This window comes from Pleurodeles waltl, chromosome 8 (genome assembly GCF_031143425.1).
Source record: "Pleurodeles waltl isolate 20211129_DDA chromosome 8, aPleWal1.hap1.20221129, whole genome shotgun sequence".
NCBI classification, from domain to species: domain Eukaryota; kingdom Metazoa; phylum Chordata; class Amphibia; order Caudata; family Salamandridae; genus Pleurodeles; species Pleurodeles waltl.
In genome coordinates, this window is record NC_090447.1 from 1,176,225,610 (window position 1) to 1,176,252,815 (window position 27,206).

General features: G+C 41.6%; 1 protein-coding gene across 2 annotated transcripts in view; it reads left to right on the forward strand.

Annotated features, from left to right (window-relative positions):
• Nucleotides 1–27,206, forward strand: part of TSC22D1 (TSC22 domain family member 1) — a 244,261-nt gene that overhangs the window by 151,404 nt on the left and 65,651 nt on the right. Inside the window, exon 1 of one of the 2 annotated variants that reach the window (XM_069205414.1) lies at nucleotides 20,396–20,675. The exons of the other annotated variant lie outside the window; for it this stretch is intronic. Coding sequence (XP_069061515.1) covers nucleotides 20,638–20,675 — 38 coding nt within the window. The 5' untranslated portion in view covers nucleotides 20,396–20,637. Of the gene's footprint in view, nucleotides 1–20,395; nucleotides 20,676–27,206 lie in introns of those variants that run through there. 2 annotated transcript variants of the gene reach the window in all.

The following is a 27,206-nucleotide window of genomic DNA, read 5'->3' on the forward strand; positions in this document are numbered from 1 at the left end:
ACAAAACCTGGGAAAATGATTTTCCCCACTGACATTAAAAAAAAGGATATTAGGCAGAGAAAATAAAACACTTTTGGGCTTAAAAACAGTGTGAGTCTCCTGCTTGTGTTGGGTCTGTTGGCATGTTTGGTTGTACTGCCACTGCCTCTTCCTTCTGCCCTCAGTGGTCTGTTATATTGCCACAGCCTCTCTTGCCTGTCCTGCTTTGTTGGTTTACTGCCCCTGCTGCCCTCGTGGTCCATTGATCTGCCACTGCCCCTCCCCAGCGTGGTCAACTTGTTGCCTCTGCACCCTCCTCCCTTCCCTCAATTATCTGTCTGTGCCCCTGACCTCTGCCTCTCCACAGTATTCTAATGAACAACTAGATCGCTAATATTCTATATCTATTACAAAAGTGTGTTACGCTGAGGTCATCTTGATGTAACCAAAACTATAATACCTAAAGCATTTCCTTTATAAACTATAAAACTTACAGGGTCTTACTCCCACAGCAATTAGTTAGTGCTGTAGAAAACTAAAAGGAGTTCTCAAAGAGCGACAAAGCACTTTAAAATTATTTGCTATCTATTTTTTATATCCAGTGGATCGCTTGATTATTTGTTACATTTAGGGGAGAGGATGTGGCATTACAGCATTTGGGAACCAGGTTTGAGTGTCAACGTCACCTGTACATCCTGTGATTATGGGCAAATCACTTAATCTCCCCATGCCTAAAACTAGAATGAAAGTGTTCTCATGTAATGTAACTGATGCTCATGTAAAGCACTCTAATACCTTTGGGTCAAGCCTGCGCTATATAAAACCTACAACATCCCCCCACCCCCACCCCCAGATTACATGCTTTGCCCTTTTCTGTCATTGGGCTATACTTGGGCTATATTTTGGTGAAATGTGTGCAATATTTGGGCTCTTTTTTCCCTAGTGTCCATCTTGGGAGACTTAATTGTTATGAAGCTCTCTAATTTCCTCATTTACTACATTATCCTCAGTAGAAAAGGCTTCAGTTTTCCACTTCCATTTCATCAAGATGGAATTCAGAAGTGACACACTTTGGCATGAATTCAGAATTTTAGCTCTTTAGTTGCACATTCAAACTCTGTAGAGAAGCTTCTGATCACTAGAGAGTTGCTGATGTTGAAATTGCACGTTTCAGTCAGCATATCAGAATATTATAATGTAATAGAAGAGGAAGATATTTGAGAACTGACTTGAAACATGACCTAATTTTTCTTTCTTCACAACGAACCATAATTTGTCTAACAAAATGAACCCCTTCATTTTGTTCCTTTCTAAATTAAATGTTTTACCAGTTTGTTTCAATCAAGATGGCATCAGGTGTGCCACACTTTTGGCTGTTGGCACTCTAGTTGTTCTTTAGAACACTCTGGGAGGCTACAGAAGAACACAAGGGAATCAACTGACAGGCTGCTCCCGTTGGAAGTACGTTTTACTGAGAGTGTCAGCTTTCATTCTTATATAGCTGAGAAAGATAGTGTGAATTTAGAGAAACTATGCTTTAATTTTAGCTTCTGAAGCACCTTCCATATCCTCTCTCGGAAAATCATGAGAACGTTTTCTATCAAACAGGATTCATGAAATCACAGCAGAAGGCTTTTTAGCAGGGTAGAATCACTGTATAACACACCACACTTTCTAAAATTAGCGTGGTACCATCAACAAATGATTTATATTGTAACTAAAATCTGTTATCACCCTTTATATGTTCTCCTTTTTGTGACCCTCAAAACCTGTCATTTACTGCAATGCTTTTCAATGGGGTGTTGTCATGTATATTGGTCCCAAGATGGCTGGCAGCACGTCCTGGTTGAAGTGCTGACAGCCCTTCAAATCTCACGATGAGATCTGTGCTTATGCTCGGCCCAGATATCTATATTTCTTCTTCCTTTAGTAACTCCAAACCTACTGAATGAATTTACACCAAATAGCAAAAAGCATGATCTGTGCAACAAGATCTGGCTTCCTGCCAAATGTGGTGTAATTATGTTCAGAGGTTCGGGCAGTAGTCGTGTCTAAGCACCCTATGGGAAAATGCATGGGGAAAATGCATTTTGGAAACCCCCTTTCTCTCGGTCCCTGCTTGACGAATCACCCCAAAACTTTCAGCATAGCAGCTGAACTAATTGTACTAGTTTTTAAAGTTTACTGAAGATTCATCAAATGGCATCAAAGTTATTGACAAAACAAACACGCTTTTCCTATGGAAACTAGGTCCTAACTATACCTACCTACTGGCATATATATATATATATATATATTTATTTACAAGAAAAAAGCCAGGCAGGGCGACAATACGGATCCCACAAAGGATGCAATGGGTCACAAAGAAATAATATATCCAAGAAAGAAGTGTACCAAACAGATGGACTTACCAAAGAACAAAAATATATTTTCACTACAGCATTTCGGCTTCTGCCTCTCTCAGGTAATACAAGATTTGTTTGCTCAGTGCCTTGCCTGCACAGCTGAGACGGCAGGATTTTCAAAAAGCAGTGAAGATTCTATATGGAATCAATGCAGACTGGAGATATCTTGAGATATGTAGTAATCGGGTGATATTGTCTCTAATATTCAGTCCATCTGAATGCAGTGATTTCAAAAGGTATTCAGGAGTTTTCTCTGGAGTCCAGAAGTTCTTCCTTTAAGAAGTGTTCCACAGGGAAAATCTTCAAATCTGATAGCAAATAGTCCACATAGTTAAAGTGATTACCTACAGGCTGGTCAAGTTTCTTATTAATTATTGTTGATTTGTGGTTCCTAAATTGTGTACAGAGGTCATTCACTGTTTTACAGCTTTGGCATTGAATCACATAAGTGATGCATGCTGAGTAACATGTAAGATGCTCTCTTATTCCATAGGTCTTTCTGGTAAAATAACTAGTTACTGATGTTTGTAAAAAGTATTCACATATGGTGTAACTTGTAGAATCACTGCAACAAACCTCTGCATTTGTTAGAGCTAGCTTAAGTTCAGCTCTCACAATAAGAGATTGTAGATTGGGAGCACTGCGATAAGCAAAGAATGACGGTTCTAGAATAACCATTTGTAATTTTTCACTAGTGGATACTAAGGGAAATATTTTTCGCATTCTGTTTCTGTAGTGGGGAGCTTGATGGATAACAGTCAACCACAAAGGGATTCTGTCAATGTTGTTTCTCTTGCTGTTATTCCAAATAAGTACTTTTTTTGGTAGCTGCAAAGACTTGTCAATTTGTTGCTCTATAACATACAGAGGATAGACTTACATTTGAAATAATCAAGCAATCTCCTGTAGGTATACTTAAGAAGTGTTGTAATTGCTGCTGAAGTGTCTTATGCTGAGTGCTTGGCCGTAGATGATGCAGACTTTAGTGTGGTGTGCCATGAAGTCCAGTTTAGATACAAATAAGCATGCATAGGCTTGTGGTACAGATCTGTTTTAATTTTCTGTTCACAAATGGCTAGTAGCACATATAGAAAAGGGGTGAAGCTTCTGTTTAGGATTGCTGCTGGTTAATTTCTTGTAGGTTGATATAAGCTGGAAAGTCTTCCATCTACCTACTTCCTGCAATCCATATTATAAATGTCATCAGTGTATCTTAGCCCTACCAGTAGTTAGATGCTAGAAGTAGCAAGTATATAGTCCTCTAGTTTGCCTATGAAGATAGTTGCATAGGATGTAGCCATCTGAATGCCCATTGAAGTTCCTTGTAGCTGCAGATAGTGTTAACCATTTAACATAAAATTGTTGGACTTAAAAATATCTCTTGCAAAGTTGGCAAGCACTTTGGCTGATGGCTTCTTCACAGTTCTTTTAAGAGTTTCAGATTATGTCATGACCATCCTCATGCGGTATGTTGGTGTATAATGATGTGAAAGTAAATGTAGCCAGAAGTGTCATCATCAAATGTGTAGATTTGGTTTATTTTTTTCAATAATCTGAAGAAAGTGACTGGTATCCTTAACAAACGATGGAAGTTCCTGGACAATTTGCTGGATTGCAGGTCAACAAATAAAGATAGTCTGTCAGTGGCTGTATCGTTGGCAGAGGTGATGGGATGGCCAGGAGTGTTCATTTTGTGAAATTTGGGAAACATATAAAATCGTCATGGTTTGGGATGAACATGTATGTCTGCTGTTTCATCAATTAGATTTAAGCTCCTGTACTTTAAAACCATGTTCTTAATTTCATTGTTCAGGTCTTCTGTAGCATCAGTTTATAAAGGTTTGTAAATGTTGGTATCCATTAGTTGTCTAATTTCCCCTATCAATATAATAATTTACTTTCATGGCAACCCCATCACCACCTTTGTCTGCCAGTTTTATGATGACATCCATTCTCTTTTAAAGGTGTTGGAGAGCTTGGTAAGGCTAATAAAAATCCTTTTAGGTGTTCATTGCTTGATAAGTTTGTTGATGGATAAAATGTAGGTTGTCAAAAACAGGATTTCTACTACATTGTGTAGTCCATAATTTGGGATGACATAACTTCTTAAATAGGTCTGGAAGGTAGTTTGGCACATTAACATCAGAATAACCGTCTACATCTTCCCTCACATGTTTTTAGATCTCATCATGATGGCCGTATTAAGGTGCTCAGGTACAGAACAGAAATAGGGCCTTTTCTCAAGAGGTTTATTTCACATGGTGATAGGAGCCCTCAAGTTAATAACTACCTCTGATGTCTGGAAGAGTTATAGTAAGCTTATGGTATGCAGTATATTTGTCTTCTAAGCAGTCTGTTCTTTTTATGCTGTTTACTCACAGGACTTACACTGACAAGAGAATCTCCAAAAACAGAATGATTTATGAATGAATGAGTTGGAAGAGGAGGTGTATGAAATCTTAACATGCCACTTTAGTTTTTCAGATTTAATTTTAAAAACATCCCTGGCTGTTGTCTTGTTTTACTTCTGCAATCCTTTGTAGTATGTGTGCCACTTCAAAGGCACTTTTTGTTTTCTTGAAATGTCCAAGTTCTTTTTTTACCTGTTTTTCTTGGTTTCATTGCTGTGATTCTAAAATGGCAAACACATGAATACCTTTTACAAGCATCATTAAATAGTCCTGTTACAAGAAGGACCTGTGGAATGAGGCCTAATTTTACAATGCCGCTCAACATGCATTGTTTGTGATTCAGTGCAAACACCAAAGCTGTAAAAGCCACAACTGTGCATGACCGTTGTACATGATTCAGGAACCACAGATTAGCAATAATTAAGAAACTTGACCAGTCTGCTGTAGCTAATCATTTTAACCTTGTTGACCATTTATCAGATTTTCGCAGTGGAACATGGTTTGTGTGTGTGTGTATATGTTCGATGGCATGTGTAGCTGCAGATACACATGCTGTGCATATCCCGCCATCTAGTGTTGGGCTTGGAGTGTTACGAGTTGTTTTTCTTCGAAGAAGTCTTTTCGAGTTACGAGAGCGCGGGACTCCTCCCATTTCGGCTCCATTGCGCATGGGCGTCGACTCCATCTTAGATGGTTTTCTTTCCGCCATCGGGTTCGGACGTGTTCCTCTTCGCTCCGTGTTTCGGATCGGAAAGTTAGTTAAATCTCGGAAAATTTGACGGTATTGTTTGCGTTCGGTATCGGGTTAGTTAACGCAGATCGACACAGATTTCAAGAAGAGCTCCGGTAGCCCTTTGGGGCTTCTACCCCGACGGGGCCTGGTCGGCCCGACCATGTGCGTCTTCAAGGCTCATGGAACGGACCCCATTCCGCTTCTGCCCCGAATGCCATAACAAGTATCCATACACAGATCAACACCTGGTCTGTAATTTGTGTTTGTCCCCCGAACACAAAGAGGATACTTGCGAGGCCTGTCGGGCATTTCGGTCGAAGAAAACGCTACGGGACCGGAGAGCACAAAGGCTTCAAATGGCGTTGGTGCCGTCAGGACACCACAACATCGAGGAAGAAGAGACTTTCTCTATCGCTGACTCGGACGAGCCCGAAACAGAACAGACGTCGAAAACCGTGAGTAAATCAGCCCCGGACAAAACTCACGAAAAATCATGAAGGCCCAGGGGACGCCACCGCCGGCAGGCCATGGCTTAACCTGTAAAATCGGTGACCGTTCATCGGTACCGAAAAAGGGCACGCACGTGTCGAAGTCATCCGACTCCGGTCGAGATACCGGCACAGAACATGCTCGACACTGAGACCCTGGTTCCGACCAAACTCGACATCGAGATACCGGCACCGAGATAAGTCAGCACCGAGAGATTGGAACACCGAAACCTAAAAAAGTGGCTTCGGAGCCGAAAAAGACAGTAGAAAAGGTTTTGGTACCGAAACATCCAGCTTCAAAGCCGAAAACAAGCTCCTACTCCGAGGAAGAAGGCCTTTCAGCACAACTGCAAGGCCATAAATTTGGACAAGAGCTAGAAGCAGGGGAGCCAGATAATACACAAAGAAGGCTCTATATTCAAAAGGATACAGGGAAGAGAAGAACTCACCCTCCTATAAGAATGAAAAGGAAACTTGCTTTCCAAGACAAAGAAAAACAACCACAAGCAAAAGTGGCAAAAGCAGTAACTCCACCTCACTCTTCGCCACAACCATTGCCACACCACTCACCGCAACTGTCACCAATTGCAACACCCCCAATTATGCAATCTCCAACACACACAGGGATGAGCCAGGATGACCCAGATGCATGGGATCTCTAGGATGCGCCTGTATCAGACAATAGTCCTGACTGCTACCCAGCAAGGCCGTCACCACCTGAAGACAGTACGGCCTACACGCAGGTGGTGTCCAGAGCAGCGGCTTTTCACAATGTGGCACTGCACGCTGAACCCATTCAGGATGACTTTTTATTTAATTCTTTGTCGTCGACACACAGTCAGTACCAAAGTCTCCCAATGTTACCAGGGATGCTGAAACACGCAAAACAAGTATTTCAGGAACCCGTCAAAGGCAGAGCCATCACACCTAGAGTGGAGAAAAAGTACAAGCCTCCCCCTACAGACCCCGTGTACATTACACAACAACTGACACCTGACTCAGTAGTAGTGGACGCAGCATGAAAAAGGGCTGATTCACACACCTCTGGAGATGCACCACCACCCGACAACGAAAGTCGAAAGTTTGATGCAGCGGGAAAGAGAGTGGCAGCACAAGCGGCCAATCAATGGCGGATTGCCAATTCATAAGCTTTATTGTCAAGATATGACAGAGCTCATTGGGATGAAATGCAGCACTTCATAGAACATATGCCCAAGGAGTTCCAAAAGCGTGCACAACAAGTGGTGGAAGAGGGCCAAAGTATCTCAAACAACCAGATACGATCGGCGATGGATGCAGCGGACACAGCCGTAATAACTGTGAATACAGCGGTCACTATTCGGAGACACGCATGGCTACGCACCTCCGGGTTTAAACCAGAGATCCAAAAGGCTGTGCTTAGTATGCCTTTTAATGGACAGCAGTTGTTTGGGCGGGAGGTGGACACAGCTATAGAAAAGCTGAAGGACACTGATACGGCCAAGGCCATGGGCGTGCTCTACTCCCCACAGAGCAGAGGCACATTTAGGAAGACACAATTCAGAGGTGGGTTTCGGGCCCAAAGCACAGAACCCACAACCTCACAAACCAGACCCACATACCAGGCCCAGTATCAAAGAGGAGAATTTCGGGGACAATACAGAGGCGGACAGTTCCCTAAAACTAGGGGAAGTTCCAAAGACCCCTCAAACTAAACAGTGACTTCACTGTCACAAATCACCAACACATAACAACAGTGGGGGGGGAGACTCACAGATTATTACCAGAATTGGGAGGAAATAACAACAGACTTGTGGGTCCTAGCCATTATCCAAAATGGTTATTGCATAGAATTCCAACAATTACCACCAAATGTGCCTCCAAGAACACACAACATGTCCAAACAGCACTTAGATCTATTACAAATAGAAGTTCAAGCGTTGTTACAAAAAGACGCAATAGAACTTGTACCCAACCATCAAAAAGGAACAGGTGTTTATTCTCTGTATTTTCTAATACCCAAAAAGGACAAAACTCTGAGACCCATCTTAGATCTCAGAACACTAAATCTTTACATCAAATCAGATCACTTTCACATGGTGACATTTCAAGACGTAATCCCCTTGCTCAAACAAGACTACATGTCAACTTTAGATCTCAAGGATGCGTGCTTCCATATACCCATTCATCCTTCACACAGGAAATACTTAAGGTTTGTAATCCAAGGAGTACATTACCAGTTCAAAGTGTTACCATTCGGGATAACAACAGCACCAAGGGTATTTACAAAATGCCTTGCAGTAGTAGCGGCACATATCAGAAGACAGCACATACACGTATTCCTGTATCTGGACGATTGGTTAATCAAAACCAACACTCAAGAACAGTGTTTTCAACACACACAATATGTCATAGAAACCCTTCACAAACTGGGTTTCTCACTAAACTACCAAAAATCACACCTACAGCCGTGTCAAATACAACAATACTTAGGAGCAACAATCAACACAAAAAAATCAGACACCCGAATCCAGCATCGCTCAATCTAGCGATCTGGCTCTTGAAGTCTTAGAATTCGGACACCTAGAAACGATTTGTTTATTACTGTCATAATAATCAAATTCAACCATTGCACGCGTCCGCTAAAGATATTGTAAGCTACTTACTACACTTACAAAAATCTAACTTAGCTTTTTCGTCCATTAAAATACATCTCACAGCAATTTCTGCTTATCTGCAAATTACACATTCAACTTCACTATTTAGAATCCGAGTCATTAAAGCATTTATGGAGGGTCTAAAAAGGATCATTCCACCAAGAACACCACCAGTTCCTTCGTGGAACCTCAATATTGTATCAATGCGACTCATGGGTCCACCATTCGAACCCATGCACTCTTGTGAAATGCAATACTTAACTTGGAAAGTAGCCTTCCTAATAGCTATCACATCTCTCAGAAGAGTAAGTGAAATACAAGCATTTACCATACAGGAACCCTTTATACAAATACACAAACATAAAGTGGTTCTACGCACAAATCCCACATTTTTGCCAAAAGTTATATCACTGTTCCACTTAAACCAAACTGTGTAACTCCCAGTGTTTTTTCCACAACCAGACTCTGTAGCTGAAAGAGCATTACATACATTAGACATAAAAAGAGCTCTAATGTACTACATTGATAGAACTAAACAGTTTTGCAAAACAAAACAATTGTTTGTAGCTTACCAAAAACCTTATACAGGGAATCCAATATCCAAACAAGGCATTGCCAGATGGATAGTTAAATGTATTCAAACCTGTTATGTCAAAGCTAAAAGATAACTGCCTATTACACCAAAGGCACACTCCACTAGAAAGAAAGGTGCCACAATGGCCTTTCTAGGAAATATACCAATGACAGAAATCTGTAAGGCAGCCACATGGTCTACGCCTCATACATTCACTAAACATTACTGCGTGGATGTGTTAACAACACAACAAGCCACAGTAGGACAAGCAGTACTAAGAACATTATTTCAAACAACTTCAACTCCTACAGGCTAAACCACGGCTTTTGGGGAGATAACTGCTTACTAGTCTATGCACAGCATGTGTATCTGCAGCTACACATGCCATTGAACGGAAAATGTCACTTACCCAGTGTACATCTGTTCGTGGCATGAGGCGCTGCAGATTCACATGCGCCCTCCAACCTCCCCGGGAGCCTGTAGCCGTTATAAGTTGATTAAAGTTAAACTTGTACATTTGTAAATTTGTAAATATAACACTTTGTCACATTATGTACATACATACTTACTCCATTGCATGGGCACTATTACTATATACACAACTCCTACCTCACCCTCTGCGGGGAAAACAATCTAAGATGGAGTCGACGCCCATGCGCAATGGAGCCGAAATGGGAGGAATCCCTTAGTCTTGTGACTCGAAAAGACTTCTTCGAAGAAAAACAACTCGTAACACTCAGAGCCCAACACTAGATGGCGGGATATGCACAGCATGTGAATCTGCAGCGTCTCATGCCACGAACAGATGTACACTGGGTAAGTGACATTATATATATTATTTCATTTTTTTTTTTTTTTTAATCCAAGAGTGTCAGCAAACAATTTCGTACTACCTGGGGAAAACAGAAGCATCACCAACACTCTACAGCATGACTAAAGATTAATTAACAAAAAAAGGTTGACTCAGTCACCGAGTCATTTGTAGCACACTTAAAAAATTTCATTTTTTTTCTTTTCAGTTATGAATCCGAGTTGGCTCAATAAATAAGAAGAAAAAGACGTGTGAAAGTGTTTACATATTTAAAAAAAAAAAAAAAGGAAGGGGAACAACATTGGAGTGGAGGGTGGGCGTTAGAGAAATCAAATAGAGAGAGGGAGAGCCAGCAGACAGGAGGGACTGCGTAATGTGCAAATGATTGGCGGGGGGAGCACATGGTTGAAAAAGCAGTGGGGGAGATCACACAAGGGTGAGCGTGTTATGGTTTGATACAGGATCAAGCACAAAAGCAGAGAAGCTGCAACACGAGTACTCTGGGGTAGAGAACTGCACGAAGGAGCTAGCTTGAAAACATGCAATCTCTTAAAGTGCTTAAACAAAAAGAAAAAAGCATCTGAAAAAGTGAACAGTGTAAAGACTGAGGGATAAACCCAAAAAAGTGAAAGGAAAACGCACATGCTAACAAATAAGAAAGAAGCAAATGAGAGTAACAATGAAGCCAACCAATGGTATTCAGTGAGCAGGCTCTAAGCCCCCTGTAAGCTAATACCACGTCTTGCAACTAGTGGGTAAGACCTAAAAAATGTCAGTGTTACCAATCAGCACACTGCAAACAGGGAAATGCTGAATATCAAAAAAGGCAATGGCACCCATCACCCTAATGGAAGTTTAAGAATGCCACCAGTCAACTTCCCAAAAACATGGGGATGTTAGGCATCAAGACACTACAAGCGCAAGAATATCACTAAACAACTTGCCACTAAATGAGAATGACTTCCATCACCCTTACACAGGAATGAGACACATTAACTTACTGCACATATAGCAATGTAGCACTTGAACGCATACTGATAATTTTGGAATCTTGCACATCAGTGAAGTGCAGACAGAAGTATGTTCCTCATCAGCATACTGCAAATATAGGGTTATTGCACATCAGCAGGCTACAAATTAAACAAATGCTGCACATTGGCTTTTAACAAATATTGGAAAGTTGCTTATCAGTATGCTGCATAACATGGCCATGTCGGATCTAAGCATATAACAAAGATATGAATGTCAGATTGGCATTATGAAACGTCTGGAATTTCACATCAGTATTCTATAAAAAGAGAGAAGGCTCGGTACATAAATACCTTGCAAATGTGGCAATACCTTACCCAGCATACTTCAGAAGTGACAATCTCCCTCCTGCGCATGAAAATAGCAGGAAAACAGAAGTGAGAATGTTGCTCATCACCAAAATACCAACATGGGATCATAGCGTCAGCATATGTCATACATAACTGTATGACTAGAATGAAGATGTCACAAATTGAAATGTTTCAGCATTGGAATGTCAAATGTGTTATGCAGTTGAGAGTTTGTTGAATATCAGTACATTGCAAAAGTAAAAATGCAGCAAACTGACTTTGTTTGCAAACATAGTGCTTACTTTATGATAAGCATTACAAACTTAAATGTCCTTATGCAGTCATGGGAACCTGAAAATGACTAGTTGAAGCTGTCTGTAGAGGAGGAGACCACTATCAAGAGATGTCCAGTGGTTGGTGGAAAGGGAAAGACAGGTTCTCCATCTCTGAATGGTTAATGGCTCAGTTAATCCTTCTGGTGTGAAGGTTCTCCATCTCTGAATGGTTAATGGCTCAGTTAATCCTTCTGGTGTGAAGAGATGTCACTTATAAATTGGATACAGATCTCTGTTGCATACCCTCTGCCTACTATGCTACTTTACCATCACTAACAACATGATATTGTTAAAAAAAAAAAAAGAAGATAGATGTTTTCCCAGAGAGAATGGATAATGGGAGCATTTGCAGATGCTCAGTAGTGAAGTCACTGAGTACTCCAGTACTCTGGAGATTAAAGACGGTGCAATAGCTCAGTTGGTTATTTGAGGGGTGGGGAGAGGGCAAAATTGAGCTGGGTGCTGAGAAGAACAGGGGGTAAAAAAAGCAGCTGAGGGGAGAGGAGCATGGAAGGAAGAGTCCATAACAGAGAGATGCTGGGGAGAAGCATGAGCGGGAAAGGAGCAACACAAACTGGGCAGAGTGTGGAAGAGTACACAAGGGAAACCGCTTGAAAACATGCATTCCCATTGAGTGTTTACATAAAATGAAGAAAGTAGCGCTGACAAATATGAGCAGTGTAATAACACAGTAATGCATCAATGGCTCAGATGAAGGACAAACGCAAGAAGTGTGTGGAAAGCCCACACATGCTAAAGAATGAGAATGACAATGAAGTCCACCAACAGTAAACAGAGGGCAGGCTGTAAGCCCACTATAAGCTAACAATATTTTTCACAGCAACGCAAGCGCTATCTAGTAAGCGACACCTAGAAACATCTTTAACAGGCAGTCTCCTTTTATGCACACAGGATCGGGAATTACATCCCTATATTCATCAGATGAACCTCAATGTACTCCTCAGCTTTGCTCCAATTTAGACAAATGCTGAAGAGACACCACTTTATAGAACATCACAGCAATATAACATTCCGTCTCTGCTCTCAGAACCCAGGATTGCATTTGACTCTACAGCGCTTTGCTGCCTTTTAGCTTAAATCACATTTTTAGGTTAAGCAGCAAGAGTAGTAGTGTCACCTAATGGTGTACTGTTGGTGAAGGCACTTGTTCAGATATGTTAGTAGGGCAGTGTTCTGTTGGGAGTATTTGCCTTACTATACGAATTGAAACAAGTGAATATGGCACTCGTCTTGTGGCTATGCGCTCCTGCAGTCTCCTCTCTACAGGACTAGACAGGTTTTCTCCCAACGGGCTGTGACCGTGCTCTGCCAGCTGTAGTGTTTGGTCTGATAATTTCACCGCATGCTTTCTTCATAGCATTGGCAGCAGCGGCGGTCTGTTTAGTAACACGCTTTTTTGTGCACAGTATTCACTGCCTGTTAAAAAAAATCATCTGACTTTGAGACTATTACACCGAATTTCGAGTTTGATTTGTTTCTCATGGGATGCTTTTTCATTTAATTTCATTCGTGCATTTCACCTTTGGCAGTTTTTGCCATTTTTTAGCAACATTTTTTTTCTCCGAATTTAGCATTGGTGATTGGCATACTCCATACTACACGTTTCCATGAATTTAATGTTATACGCTTTGTGGGACCTTTTGTAGCCCTATACTGAGTCCTGAACTTTTCACTGTCCTGGTGAGGACTTTGTAAATTATTGACACTTTCGAAATAGAACAAATAGGGGAAGTCCCCTTAAATTAAATGAATGAGCTGTGGATGTTAAAATGTACATAATCGGCTATTTTTCTGCGATCTTAGCCATTTGCTTTTTGTATAGACACACTTGTAATTGTACTTCACTGTGTGATTACTGAAAAGACTGAGAACTGTTTATCAATACGTTATCACGGTAAATTCTGTAAAGGCTTATTTAAACATTCGTCTGATTGATAGGGCAGGGGTCTTGGTTTTGTATCAACTATGCGGAGCACTTTATTCACATCCAAAATTACAATTATATGAAATTAGTCCATAGTGAGCTGCTGTTTTTCATGTATATATGTGCCAAGGTTCCCAGTAGCATATTGAGTTACTCTTGTTTCTCGCTTTGTCTTACTCCTGTGGCTCGGGGTGGAACCTGGGTTCTCAGGTTCCAAAGGCAGGAGCTCAAACTGCTTGGCCACCTTTTGTCCGCAAGATCAACATCAGTGCGTTAGGGAATGGCGAGTGAGATTGCCCTTTCAGATTTCCAAACCAGACTTCAAAATAAAATGGTCTGCATCAGAACAGAGAATATGACCACAATATCTGTTGTCTAGATCGTTAATTACCTCCTTAAACCCTGGAGGATTCTTGAGGTTGGGAAATGGAACTTCAGACTTAAAGCAGTCCGAAGAACTTTCAGCACCTTAGCAGGCTTCTAATATGAAAAAGTCCTCGACCCCGAGCACACCAGAGCCCCAACAAGGAGACAGTAAGCCACTAACAGGCGGGTCTGGTGGCTTAGTGGACTAATGCGTCCACCGTAGGGGCCTGTGTTTGACCTCATAGTAACAGGTTCAAATCCCGGCAGGACCACTCAGCCTTTAATTCTTCTGAGGTCGATAAAATGAGTACCATTGAGTTGGGTAATAATATACATCTGTTATTCAGAGGCAGGATACCCTTCTGTGCTGTACAGTACACATGCTATATTATGTTGTTGCCAGACGTACAACCGAGAACAATTGACTTTGACCATGACACTGATCATATTGTTGCTTTCTCCTGCAATCCATACAGCCACTTTGCAAAAATCATAGAATTAATTTTGAAGAGGATATTTCAGAGGAATTCAGGGTTTTTCCAAATCTAAAAGAGAAAAACCGATACTCTCCCCACCATTCTCAGTCTACTCAATTTCAAAGGGGTGAACCTCAGTAGATCTGTTGCTTCATAAGGAGGTAGAACCATTAGAGCTTGGAAAGATTGCAGAGTGGATGTACCAGATAACTGCTTTCTGGACCTGCCGTACGACATATCTATATACCACACTGTTAGTGCAAGAGTAGTAGCTCATCATAAAGTCCAGCTGCGTGTGGCAGAGGGGTAGCATCATTCCCAAATAGAAATGCTGCCACAAATGGAGCAGAGCACCAGTTCTTGATGTTGTTTAACACTGTGCTGAAATGTTAAGGTGAAGGTCGTAACTACGAGTGTGGAAAAAATATGTATGCACTTGAGCTGCACAACAAGAGGGCAAAAAACCTCACTGACAAAGGGGGGTGATCTACAGCAGGAACTTTAGGTGTGCATTCAATACTGCAAATAGTCTCCAGAAAAGTGACCACCAGTATCTAGTTAAGGCAACATGTGTGACTTTGAATTTTGGGCTTCCTACTAAAAGTACAGTAACATCTTATTGCTCTACCGTTTGATGGTCAATGTCTTTTTGGGCCCCAGGTAGGTAAAATGTTGCGAAAGCTTAAAGACCAACAAACCCATGAGACGCCTCCGGCATCAGTAACAAAAAAGGTTGCTTCCATGGGGTGCAGATGCGAACACATCTTCAAAGGGAGGCCATAGCAATGCTAAGCAAGCCTATCTGCTGCAAGTCATTTAATGAAGAGCAGTCAGGCAGGGACAGTACTCACGAACATTTAATGAAAAGAACCACAGCAAGTTCAGAGGTACCGGTGAATGCGGCACCTCCTCCATGAAGCAGTGACGCTCCAGTAATTTCCTCATGCCCAACCAGCACCTTTTAAGGTGAAGAATGTTATACCTTCATCATTGGGAAGATATGACCTCAGACTTATTTGTGGGCGGTATGTTCCATCACCCACAGCTACTGCCTGGAATTCAGCACCACATCTCACTATGAACTGTTGCTGGAGGAGATGCATGAGCTCCTACTAAAAGGTGCAATGAATGTAGTGCCAGTGCGTCTTGGTGGATAATGAGTATACTCACTGTATTTTTTCATTACCAAAAATTAAAAACGCTCTCCAACCATTTCTAGGAGCCCTCAACCAATGGAATAATTCTGCTTCTCTAGTCAGGGAACTGTATGACATCCCTTGATCTTGAGGAGGCCTCCTTCCACATCGCCATACACTAGTCTGTGTAAGTGAAACACATTACCAATTCAGAGTTTTATTGTTTAAGTTTATGATCCCTACAAGAGTTTTTTCCAAATACCTGGCAGTAAGGGTGTGTGCTTTTGACACTGCCATTAGGGAACATTTGAACTGCACCGTTTTATGTAGTCTTCACTTTCGAGGACGTGTTTCCTGGGGGCCTAAGTGGCCCCTAACGTGATCCTTTTTATACATTTAATACGATTTGTATTGGTTCTTCGATTTTTTTTTTTTTTTTTTTTTGTATACATCTTTCACAGGTTCGAATTCCTGGCCCTGGATAAGTTGTTGTTATTTTAACTCGGGATGCTACGCTCTACACTGTTCCCCAACAGCTGGGCTGGTGTTGCACGTTCTTTATATTTCTTATTCCACTAAAGGTGGCATCTGATTCCTCAGATGCAAGCTAGTGTTGATTACTCCCTCACACTGTCTGTACTCCAGACCACCTCATTTTACATTCATCCATGAATGTATTTATTAACTTTATTCCAGATGCTCCTGCCATTGTACTTGTCATGATAAGACCTGGATACCTTTCTGGGATGAAACGCAGTTAACACAACAAACAGACAGCAAATAGCGTTGAGAGGGCTAATGGACTATTTCATTTTGTAAACTAGTGTTTAAAAGAAACACTTGTATATTTGTTGGATGCATATTTCTCTGGTTAAGTTCACAATGGACACTGTGTAAGTCTTTATTCACAATGATATGATTAAAATGTTTCTTGGCATTTCCTCCTTTTGAAAGAACATGATAAAGATTAAAACAATCATGGTGGTCTGAGATTTGAATATAGGGTGATAGCATTAAATACTGTGGGTTACTCAACCACATATATCCTTCATTGTTGTCTTAAATGATACCTATAAGTGCCATTGTTTAGTTGTGCATTTACTCCCAGGTCTCATAGGTGTATGGATAGCTCTTGTAGCTTGGTACACCCCTTTTACCAGAGGTCATATCCTCTGATAGTAAAAATGAAAACAGAACTGTTGGCAAAAATGCTGCCTATATTGAGCCAGTCCTGTATACAAGGCTACACATCGTTCCTCAATAAGAATGTTGGGCCAAAACTGGTAACGAGTGGCTGTGCATTGAAAGGAGTTGGTGCTGGTAGAACTCACTGTTTAACACTAATATAATGGTAGAATAAGAACAACCTCTTAGTGGGTATATAATTTCTTGACCCACACACACACATGAACACAAACACTGTGCCATCCACAGAGTGTGAATGAACGACTTGACTATCCAGTCAGTGTTATGTATGTATTTCTATGTATATTGCGCAGACCTAAGTGTAAAGCAACAAAGCACTATACAGTTATGAAGGGTCAGTAGACGAGCTACATGATTGTGTACATGTAAGTGGTGATTACATAAATAACAATTATACACGTTTAGGCAGCAGGAGATTAATTGATTTACCCAGAGTGACACAATATTGAGTCTCGCTCCTGAGGCTGGGATTCGGACCTGGGTTCCCCAGATCCAAAGGCGGGAGCTCAAAGTGCTAGGCCACATCTTATCCGCAAGATCAACATCAGTGCATTAATAACGGCGATTCATATTGCCCTTACAGATTTCCAAACCAGACTTCAAAACAAAATGGTCCTGATTAGAATAGAGAATATTACTATGATATACTGCACAGAAAAACGATGTGGCTCACACATCTCACAATTGTCCAAGCTTTCCCAAATAGTTTCATATTGGACATGAAATCATCAAATATATTTGTTATTGGGACATCTCCCAGGGGTTGACAGCGACCTTATGGGTCTGTTCAGCAGAACACATTAGAAAACGAACAAATAGGAGAGGAACTCTCAAATTTTCAATCAGTACCATTGTGGGGCACTAACATTCGATCGGTTCACTACACACAAAAAAAACAAAATGCCAAAGCTTCAGCTCCTGGTATCCATAGTCCTTGGGCCGTACCCTATAAATAGGCTGGTTAGGAACATTAACTTACTGTTTTTCTGTGCTGCTTCTGATTCCTAAGTAGTGCTCAAAAAGTGACTGCATCAATGGCAAGGATTCCTGTTGCCCGAACTTGACCCCTTCAGCCATGGTACACTTTTCTATTAGTGATATACAGCCACCCACACTAAAAATTTAAATTCTGCTCAGTCAATCAAGTTAAGTCATTGGCTCCCACCATCCGAATGCCTAATCTTGCGATTTATAATCTAAAGTATTAGAATTTGGGTATTTCCAGATGCCACACAAATGCATGCAAATCTTAAAACAAGCTAGAAAGCCTATGCGCTTGTGGTACAGCTAATACTGTTTCACTCACAGCATTCAGTCGCTAACAGCTACAGCTCAGCACATTGTCTGTTACTAGTTAAACTTAAAAAAAATAAAAATAAAGAAACCTGTGCTAGCATACACTTCTATTGATTTTACTTACCAGCAATAGCTTGCGTACCTGCAAAACAGAGATTATCAATCAGTATGTGAGCTCCCCGTCATTGAGACCTTCTTGAAAGTTGTAAGAAGGGAAATCCCTCCTACTACCACTGATCTTTCTTTGGAACTTAACATTGTACTCACTAGACTTGTGGAGGCTCACTTTGAGCCACCCCACTCCTATACCCTACAATTTCTATCTTGAAAGATTGTTTTCCTGGTGGCTATCACCTCTCTGAAAAGTGAGTAAAATTCGGGCTTTGGTAGGCTTTGTTTGTCGGGGAACCTGATAAAAAGTGAGAAATGTGTGCTTCAAACTCATCATTGCGGTCATGAAATACCCATTCCACAAAATCCATTCTATACACTTCATTTATATTTTCACACTGCTACAAGTGCAAGCAAAAAATGTACTGCTTACCTTAGATGTGCGAAGAGCCATTATGTATTATGCGGACCATACTCCTCCCATTTGGAAAACCAAACAACTTTTTGTTGTTTTTCACAACCCTGCTTGGTTTGGCAGGTAGGCCTAGCAAGATTGTTAGATGCACTCATCTGTGTTGTGCCAGGGCTAAATGCACATTGCCTGATACATCCAGGCACATTCTGCTCACAAAAAAGGAACCACAATGGCATTCATGCTTAATATCCCACTACTAGACATTTTGAAGGCTGCTGCATGGGTTTGCTTATATATATATGCAATAAGCATGACTGGGTGAACATTTGCGCCTGGCAAGAGGTGTAGATCAGGCTGACTGTTCTTTAAACATTGTTCTAAATGTCTTCTACACTGCTCGCAAGTCACTGCGTTAGGAATGGTTTTAACTCTTCAGTCTATGTGCAGCGTATAATCTATGGCTACACATGTTACAAACAGAAAACGTACCTGCAGCAATCCCTTTGCAGCATGTAGTTGTGTGTATTCACACGATTCCAACGCAACCGCTCAGAAACAAGCACTGGGTTAAATGTCCTTATTTATATACACTCTCGTACTCCTATGATTTGTCATTATATTTACAATACATCTCTTCACTTGTATCTGCACGTTTTACATATGACAGACAGTATAACAATAAGAATACAATTTGCACTACCGCCTCTGCTAAATGCATATATAAAGAAAGCAAAGCAATGTTTAGAAATTTCGATTAAGATTCAGTTAGTTGATTAGTGCAATAAAGATAAGTATTTTTCCCCGTATAGTGCACTGTTACTGTAACAGCGGTGAAGCATGTGAATACGCGGAAAGGAGACCGTGGTTTGTCAAATTTGTTTTTCACTGACAAATTTCGTTTAAGGTGGCAAAAATAGAATTACATCAGTGGCAGTCAGGGCTGTCCATGGTTGGTGTAAGAATTCTGCTGAACGCTGATTAATGCGTCGCCATTTGAGATATGCTTCGAGTAGAAATCCTGTTCACCCAGTTAATTATTGTAATAGTGATTATGCCGCTCACGGGGTCAGTGGTCTTTGGTTGCAGACACGTGTGACTCGGTCTTTTAAGCAATAGAAAAGAGTGAAAATCGGGTCGAATGGGGACAGTAATCTCAGTGTGACGTGAATCCCGAAACGTTTGGATATAGAATAAGGATATTGCATCTGCATGCGGTTCTTCCGTGTGGGAAGAAATCAGTTTTTTTTTCTCTTTAGATATATGTGTAAATATTATGGAATAAATCTGAGTGCTCTAACGTTGTAGCTTGTGTAAATTCCCCCATCAAACCGTCTAGTAAATTATTTTCAGGTTATGACCGTTAATGATTAACTTTTTCGAAAATACTTGGGGTAGTCCATGTACAGCCGCGTTTGAAGGCTTATCTACTCGTGCCGACTGTCCTTGCCGTAACTATGTCATTAACTGTTGGAATGCAATATTGGAAAATGACGGGTGGTGGTGTATGCAGTTTGTGCAATTATGTGAACATGCACCCATTAGCTGCCAGTGGGCGATAAAAATACAAACTCAAGGCTGAAGAGCGTGCTGCTGAAAAGGGGACGCCTGTGCCTGCTGAGATGTGAAATCCTAGTCATAAAGATCTTAATCTGGGTGGATGCTTTATATAACGCAGTGTCATGTGACTGCGTCCCCTGTGATGTCAGTAATTATCCGTGTTGTTTTTGTTGATCCTCCCCGAGTCTGTCAAACCAAGTGTGTGCAAGAGCAGCGAGGGGTGTTGACTGTAAATGTTCCCCCTAAAGTTGTGCAGCTTTTAGAATAGCTGTGACGGAGAGCGAGCAGCGCCTGTGGGGGTGCCTCCATAACACCTGCAGCTTTGAGAAATAACAGCGCGCGAGGATGGTTTGCAGAACTTAATCCGCAGTTTTACTGGTTGCGTCGGTGAAGAAGGGACATTTCAGCACGGCCAAGGGCGTTCGTTGTGCGGGAACCATGAAGGTATTGGAACTGGAGCAGCACCTCAAGAAGAGGTATTAATCGCATAAATACATTTTGAAAAAAAATACTAAGTTACATGTGAAGTATTAATTGTCGCCTAGCTTCTCGCTAAAATTGTAATTTCAACGAGATACAATCATTGTTGCACTGTTTCCCACAGACTTCATATAACGTACGCTGTCTGCCGATAGATTTGCGTTCAACTTTAGATATTTGGTAATTTACCTTTAAAGGTCGAATGGAGCTGTTAGTGCGGTGTCAGTATGCTTTCGTTTACTTTTATGTTCCGTGAAATAAATTATTCCCTCGGTTTTACGTTAGTGTCTGACCTCACCTGTGACTTTCGACTTTCCAACAAAATTCATACATTTACGTTGTTTAAGTACAACTGGCATACTTTCAATACAATACTTGTAGATACATGTCAGGACTTTTTGGTTCACCCCATGAAGGGTTATACCAGCATCCATATTCCTTATAGTACGACCACAGAAGTTCGTAATTTTATACTTCAACACAATGGAATATTTATTGAAAGAAAAAAAAGCTAACAAAGAGCAAGTGAAGAAAGAAGAAAATAATCAAAATTGAATTTTATTTAACAACTTTTCTCGTGGGCACGAGAACACCCTTTTTCACAATTTATATCAGAGCCCCCACATCAAAGTTTTCAGGGATGCAATCAGGAACCATTTTTATCCAAAATCCTAGTGAGCATCTTGGTATTAAGTGCCAAAACGACCCTATTGAGCATTTGGAGCTACAAGAGCCCACCTAAAATATGCCAAACAATTTTGTGATGTTGAGTTAATAATTCCAAGGTGGTATATCACTGGAACATGGCGCCGCTGGCTGGCTCCAGAGTTTGAGTGGAGTTTACTGACCGAAAAAGTTGTCTATTCCAGCCCTGGGTACCTATGTTCACCAACATTTGGGGGTAATGGAACATGTACCAAAGCTTGGACTGAACCTACACACTTCGGGGTATGTTAAATTGCTCTTAAGCTGCTGTTAAGTATTTGTCTCCACCACATAATATAGGGTACGGTCCTTTATATATGAACAGATACTTCTTAGATATATTGCTCTCTAATAATGAAGTTCCCTCATAACGTTCTGAAAATGAACACATTTTGAAAGTCTTGCGGAACAACTTAAGTGATTGCATGTATACTATTCTAATTAGCAATAACTGTTTAAGTACATTTGATTTGATAAAGTGGATTTATTGGTGCACAATTCCATGAGAAGGGATAATAAGCATAATCTTTGTTTTTTAGCAGTTCATATTATTTCTCTGGGAGCTGTACTACAGGATTCAGCTTTAATAGTGGTATCTAGGCCATTACTGTTATAACCTTGAGATGCAACTTGTAATATGCAGTGAACGTTTTTGTGGTCAGAAGTATCTTGCATGACATTATACAAAGCTGGGCCACGGTTTTGCCTCGATCCCTCCACAGTCACGGCCTTTCATTTTTGTCACCAGACTGCTGGGGCTGTCAACTATCTGCTGCATCTTGCGACAGATAATTTGCTTCTTGTAACGTAATGTAAATACAAATACGCCTGTTGTAAAGAAAGATTGATTTCAGGCTGTTTGGTCATAATAAACCAATACAGATTTGACAAAAGCTTGGTACTTCTGAAGAAAGAGGGTCGATAAAAGGTAGGAAACTACTCCCAAGTTGATTGTACATTAATGTAACTTATACGTTAATTACAATGAGGACACTCATAGGGGATGAAAGAAACACTTCAGCTTTTGGGTGAAAGTATGCATTAGGATACATTTGGGAATAAATCAAGAGGACAGAGATTATGGGGGACTACAATTTTCTTTTGGCATCAATGAAAAGGAACTGCCTCACTAGTTTGACTTTTAGTGAACCATGGTGAAATTGTGGCTTGTAGACTCGAGAATGGTTGATTTACAAACCTCAGGAGTGTGATCTTCACAAGCTTGGACATAATGGATACTCAGAGGCCCAGTGTAGCTAAAATGGAAGTGATCTCAGCCTCAAGATAAGTGTAGCTCAGATATGTAACCCATTATAAATGCAAACGTGCAGCCCAGAATGTAATACTGGCTAACAATACTTCAGCTTTTTGAAGGTACAGAAATCACGAGTGCAGGGCATTGGTCTCTTTCCATTTAGGCCTTGGTCCTTCTTGCACCCTAATCCTTAAATGGGACTAGTTGCTGCACCTCATGTTCAGAACACACGTAACTCACGCAACTCCTAATTGATCTCTCCCTCTGCATAAGCTACTGTTATTGCACAGTGCTGTAAGATGCTCTGAAGTGCTAGGCCAACCTTCGTCAAACTCCTGAATCACTGTGTCATGGCTCAACAAAACTTTCTGCCTTCGGCCCAAGAGCAAACACACACCTGCCACAGCACCAAGGCAGACTGAAAGTGAAAGGTCGCCCCAAGCCATGATACACAACTGCTTCTGAGTCATCAACTGTCAGGCCAGTTAACTGAGGTAATCAGACCTAGAACTAGCTGTGCCTTCTAAACATATAAGCATTGGCAAAGCCAATAGGTCTTGCCTATGGAAGAGCTATTGGCTTTGCCAATGTGTTTTTTTTTTGCATTGGAGCACATAGTGAGAATTTAATGTTTATCACGAGGCCCCGTATAGGGAAACCCTGCCTTCACCCCCTTTATTTTTTGAGCTAACCAAAACTGAATTCCTTCTCATTTGGTGGGTACTTTACCCATAATTGACTGGACAGTCGTAGGGCTAATGGCTGGTGACTGCGCAGTACGCACTGCGCAGTGCGTGTTGGGCTAGTATTTAATGTTTGCATTATAAACTGTACTAATAGTCTGTATTTTCTAACTAGCTCATTGTATATTCGACGAACCTTGGCTACCTCCAAGGTGCCTGTATCAGCATGTGTGTATGTGGCTAACTGTGGCCAGGTTCGGCCTTTATTACTTAAAGGACCAAGCCTAACGTGTAGAGGTGTGTGGGGTAGTGTGCCATCAAGACAGTTACGGTTGTCTTGAAAAAAAATGAGGTATCTCAAAATAAGCATATGCTCTGTATTGTGCAGGTACATTAGCTATAGTGTAATTTTGAAATGTGTTGCTGTTCTCATCTGCTGGAAAACTAACCCAAGAATGAAAATAAATCCTTTCTAAAGGCTGGATGAGCCTCAGCAACAAAAGTAACATCGCCCCGCTTGAGCCGTGAGGCCACGTTATAGTAAATGATAGTAAAAGGGGGGGGTGCTCATCAGGCCTCGAAAAATCTACTGGACCACTCTATGGCGAGTTTTATTTAATGACGTCGAGCTATTTTTAGATTCTACTGCACCCTTCTAGCAAGTGGACAAAAGAACAGGTGTTCTGTTCAGTCAGAAATTGAATTGGCAATTAAGATGCCTTTAAATCTTATTCTTATCACATTTGCTCCTTGTTCAGAGGCAGAGGTCAAAAGTCAGTTTGTCTTCCTGCAATGCAAATACTTTTCCTTGTGACTGCAGAGTTCCAGGATTTTGTAAGGTGAACTGTCTGACCTACCTGAAGTGAAAGGCTTCTGATATCTGTTTTTTTTCCTGACACAACATTTATATAACTAAGTCAACTTTACAAACATTTCAAAATATATTTCACTACCTGTGAAAGACCATTGTTTGTACTTCTGTGAGATGAACTGGTTTTTTTTAATAGGATGAAAAATAGAACACTTGGTGATGTGCAATAGATAAATGTTTACTGAAACCCAATTTTCACAGATTGTTGTTAATACACTATGGCCCTCATTCCGACCCTGGCGGTCATAGACCACCAGGGCCGCGGGTGACGGAAGCACCGCCAACAGGCTGGCGGTGCTTCCCTGCCCATTCTGACCGCGGCGGTAAAGTCGCGGTCAGAAAACCGGGTCCGGCGGTTTCCCGCCGGATTTCCCCCGGCTGGGCGAATCCGCCATGGCGCCGCTGATGGGGATTCTGACCCCCTTCCCGCCAGCCTGTTTCTGGCGGTTTTTACCGCCAGGAACAGGATGGCGGGAACGGGTGTCCTGTGGCCCCCTAGCAGACAGTGAAAAGCGCGACTGGTGCAACTGCACCCGTCGCACACCTGCAAACACCGCCGGCTCCATTCGGAGCCGGCTTCAATGTTGCAGGCCGCCTTCCCGCTGGGCCGGTGGGCGCTAACACTGTTAGCACCCGCCGGCCCAGCGGGAAGGTCGGAATGGCCCCAGCGGTCTTTCGAACGCAGAGCGGCCATATGGCGGTTCCCGCCAGGCGGGCGGCGACTGCCGCCCGCCGGGGTCGGAATGACCCCCTATATAGTTTTATCAATGAATCTGCAAGTTAGTGGGAAGGTTTTTGGACATTTCTTGGAAATTTAATGTCTTTAAATGACCGTGCACTAGCTACCACATCATGCTTTAGTAATATATTTACGAGAAGGGGGTGTTTAAACATAAACTGAGGAACACTTCTGCCGTGATGGCAAAGCTATTAGTAAACTAAGAGACAAGTCATGCATGGATCATGTGTACCCTATATTTGGGCTAGATTTATTATACATGGAGCAAACGTTTAGTGTATTTAATCCATCAAAAGAGGATTTTTTTTTTTACAGCAGAAATGCTGAACTCACATATTTGAAGGTGCACTCGTATGTGAGAATGAAGAAAAAGGCAACTGTAAGAATACAATATTTGCCTAGGATCACACAATTAGAGACCAGTTTCCGGGTCAAGTACATTCCAGTTAGGTCGAGTAGATTATTCAAGCTACTCAACCTGTAGGTCTAGTAACATTTTTATGATTTTTCGAGGCCTGCTCATGTTTACTGCATTACCACCTGGTTCGGGTTGGCCATATTGAGTATATTTTGTTCAGAGATAAGGACACCAAATGGGGATTGATCCTCTCAAGGTGCAAGCTTGAACACCCTACAGCCTCAAATAGGTGCTACCTATTTAGCTCTGGAAGACATCCTTAACACCACAGATGTCTCTGTATACAGTATTGAGATGCCTTTAGCACATAGTGAGACAGAGATACTCAGGAAGATCTGAAAATCCGTGCCTGACCAAACGATGATGGCGCCATGTCGGGCTGGCTCTCATTGTTCCTATGGGGCTGCTGGATTTGTGCAGCAGCATCACCTGAATTGTGGGGAACTGAGTTCAATCCCACACCATGTGACAACTGTCGGCCTAATACATTTCCAGCCAGCTAGCAGCGCCTCACCTATGCCCAAGAGCAGGGGTGATTTGTGGCAGCTGTGCACATGACATTGTGACCTCTCAGGGAAATCACAGTGGATCATATCTTATCCCTGTCTCACACACGCAAAGAGAATAAAACAGCTATAATACATACATATATTTCTGTGAAACGTGAGAGACGCGATATACCACTATCTTGTTGCAACCTTGAAAAAAGCACAGGGTGAAAGAATGTTGTGCTAAGAAATGTAAATGCATTCCTAGGCAAAAGAACAGCAAGATAGAGGAAAATAGAACATCACCACAAATGTGATTGTTTCTAAAAGAATAAAATGGAATGAAATGAAATGTATCTAGGCTAAAGGGCACAAGCAGCAGGCCTGTTTGCTAAAATAACGTGTCCAAAAACACAACTAAGATGGCTTCACTACATTTTACCCATGTTGTTCACCACCGTGGCTGCTGTTCAGCATGCTAAAAGTCAGTGGCATAGAGGAGAGTGGCGTGGAGTGCCGTAGAGTGGGAGGGCAAAGAGTGGAGTAGTGTTGTAGAGTGAAGTGACAGTGTGTCATGTATTGGAGAAGCATTGTGTGGAGTTGCATGGAGTGGCATAGAGTAGAGTGAACTGGTATTGAGTGCATTGATGTATAGTGTTGCAGAGTATTGTGACGTGAGGTTCAATGGCATTGAATTCAGTGGACTACAATGCAGTGGCACAGATTTAGAGTGGAGTCGCGCAGCTTGGAGTGCAGATTAGAGTCGAGTGCTATAGAGTGCAGTGGTGTAGAGTCGCATAGAGTGGTGTAGAATATAGTGACATAGAGTGCAGAGTAGAGTGGAGTAGTGCAGAGTTCAGTGGCAGAGTGTGCAGTGTTGCAGAGTAGAGTGTTGAAGTGCAGTTGAGTAGAGTACAGTAATGCGGAGTAGAGTGCATTGGTGTAGAATGCAGTGATTAAGAGTAAAGTGGTGCAGAGTGGAGTGGCAGAGTGTAATGGCATAGAGTAAAGTGTTGTAGAATGCAGTGACATAGAGTGCAGAGTGTATTAGAGTGGCATACAGTAGATTGGCGCCGAGTGTTAGAGTAAAGTGCATTTGTGTAGAGTGCACTGTTGCATAGTGGAGTTGTGCAGAGTACATTGGTATGGACTGGAGTGGTGTAAAATGCAGTAGAATAGAGTGGCAAAGAGTGCGTTGGCATAGTGGTACAGGGTATAGTAGAGAGGCATAGTGTGAAGTGTTGTGGAGTGGTGCAGGGTAAAGTAGACTGCAGTTGTGTGGAGTGGTGCAAAGTGGAGTGGCGTAGATTGGAGTATTCATGGTATGATAACACACTGCCATTACAAACAGCACCTTTTCAATTGAAA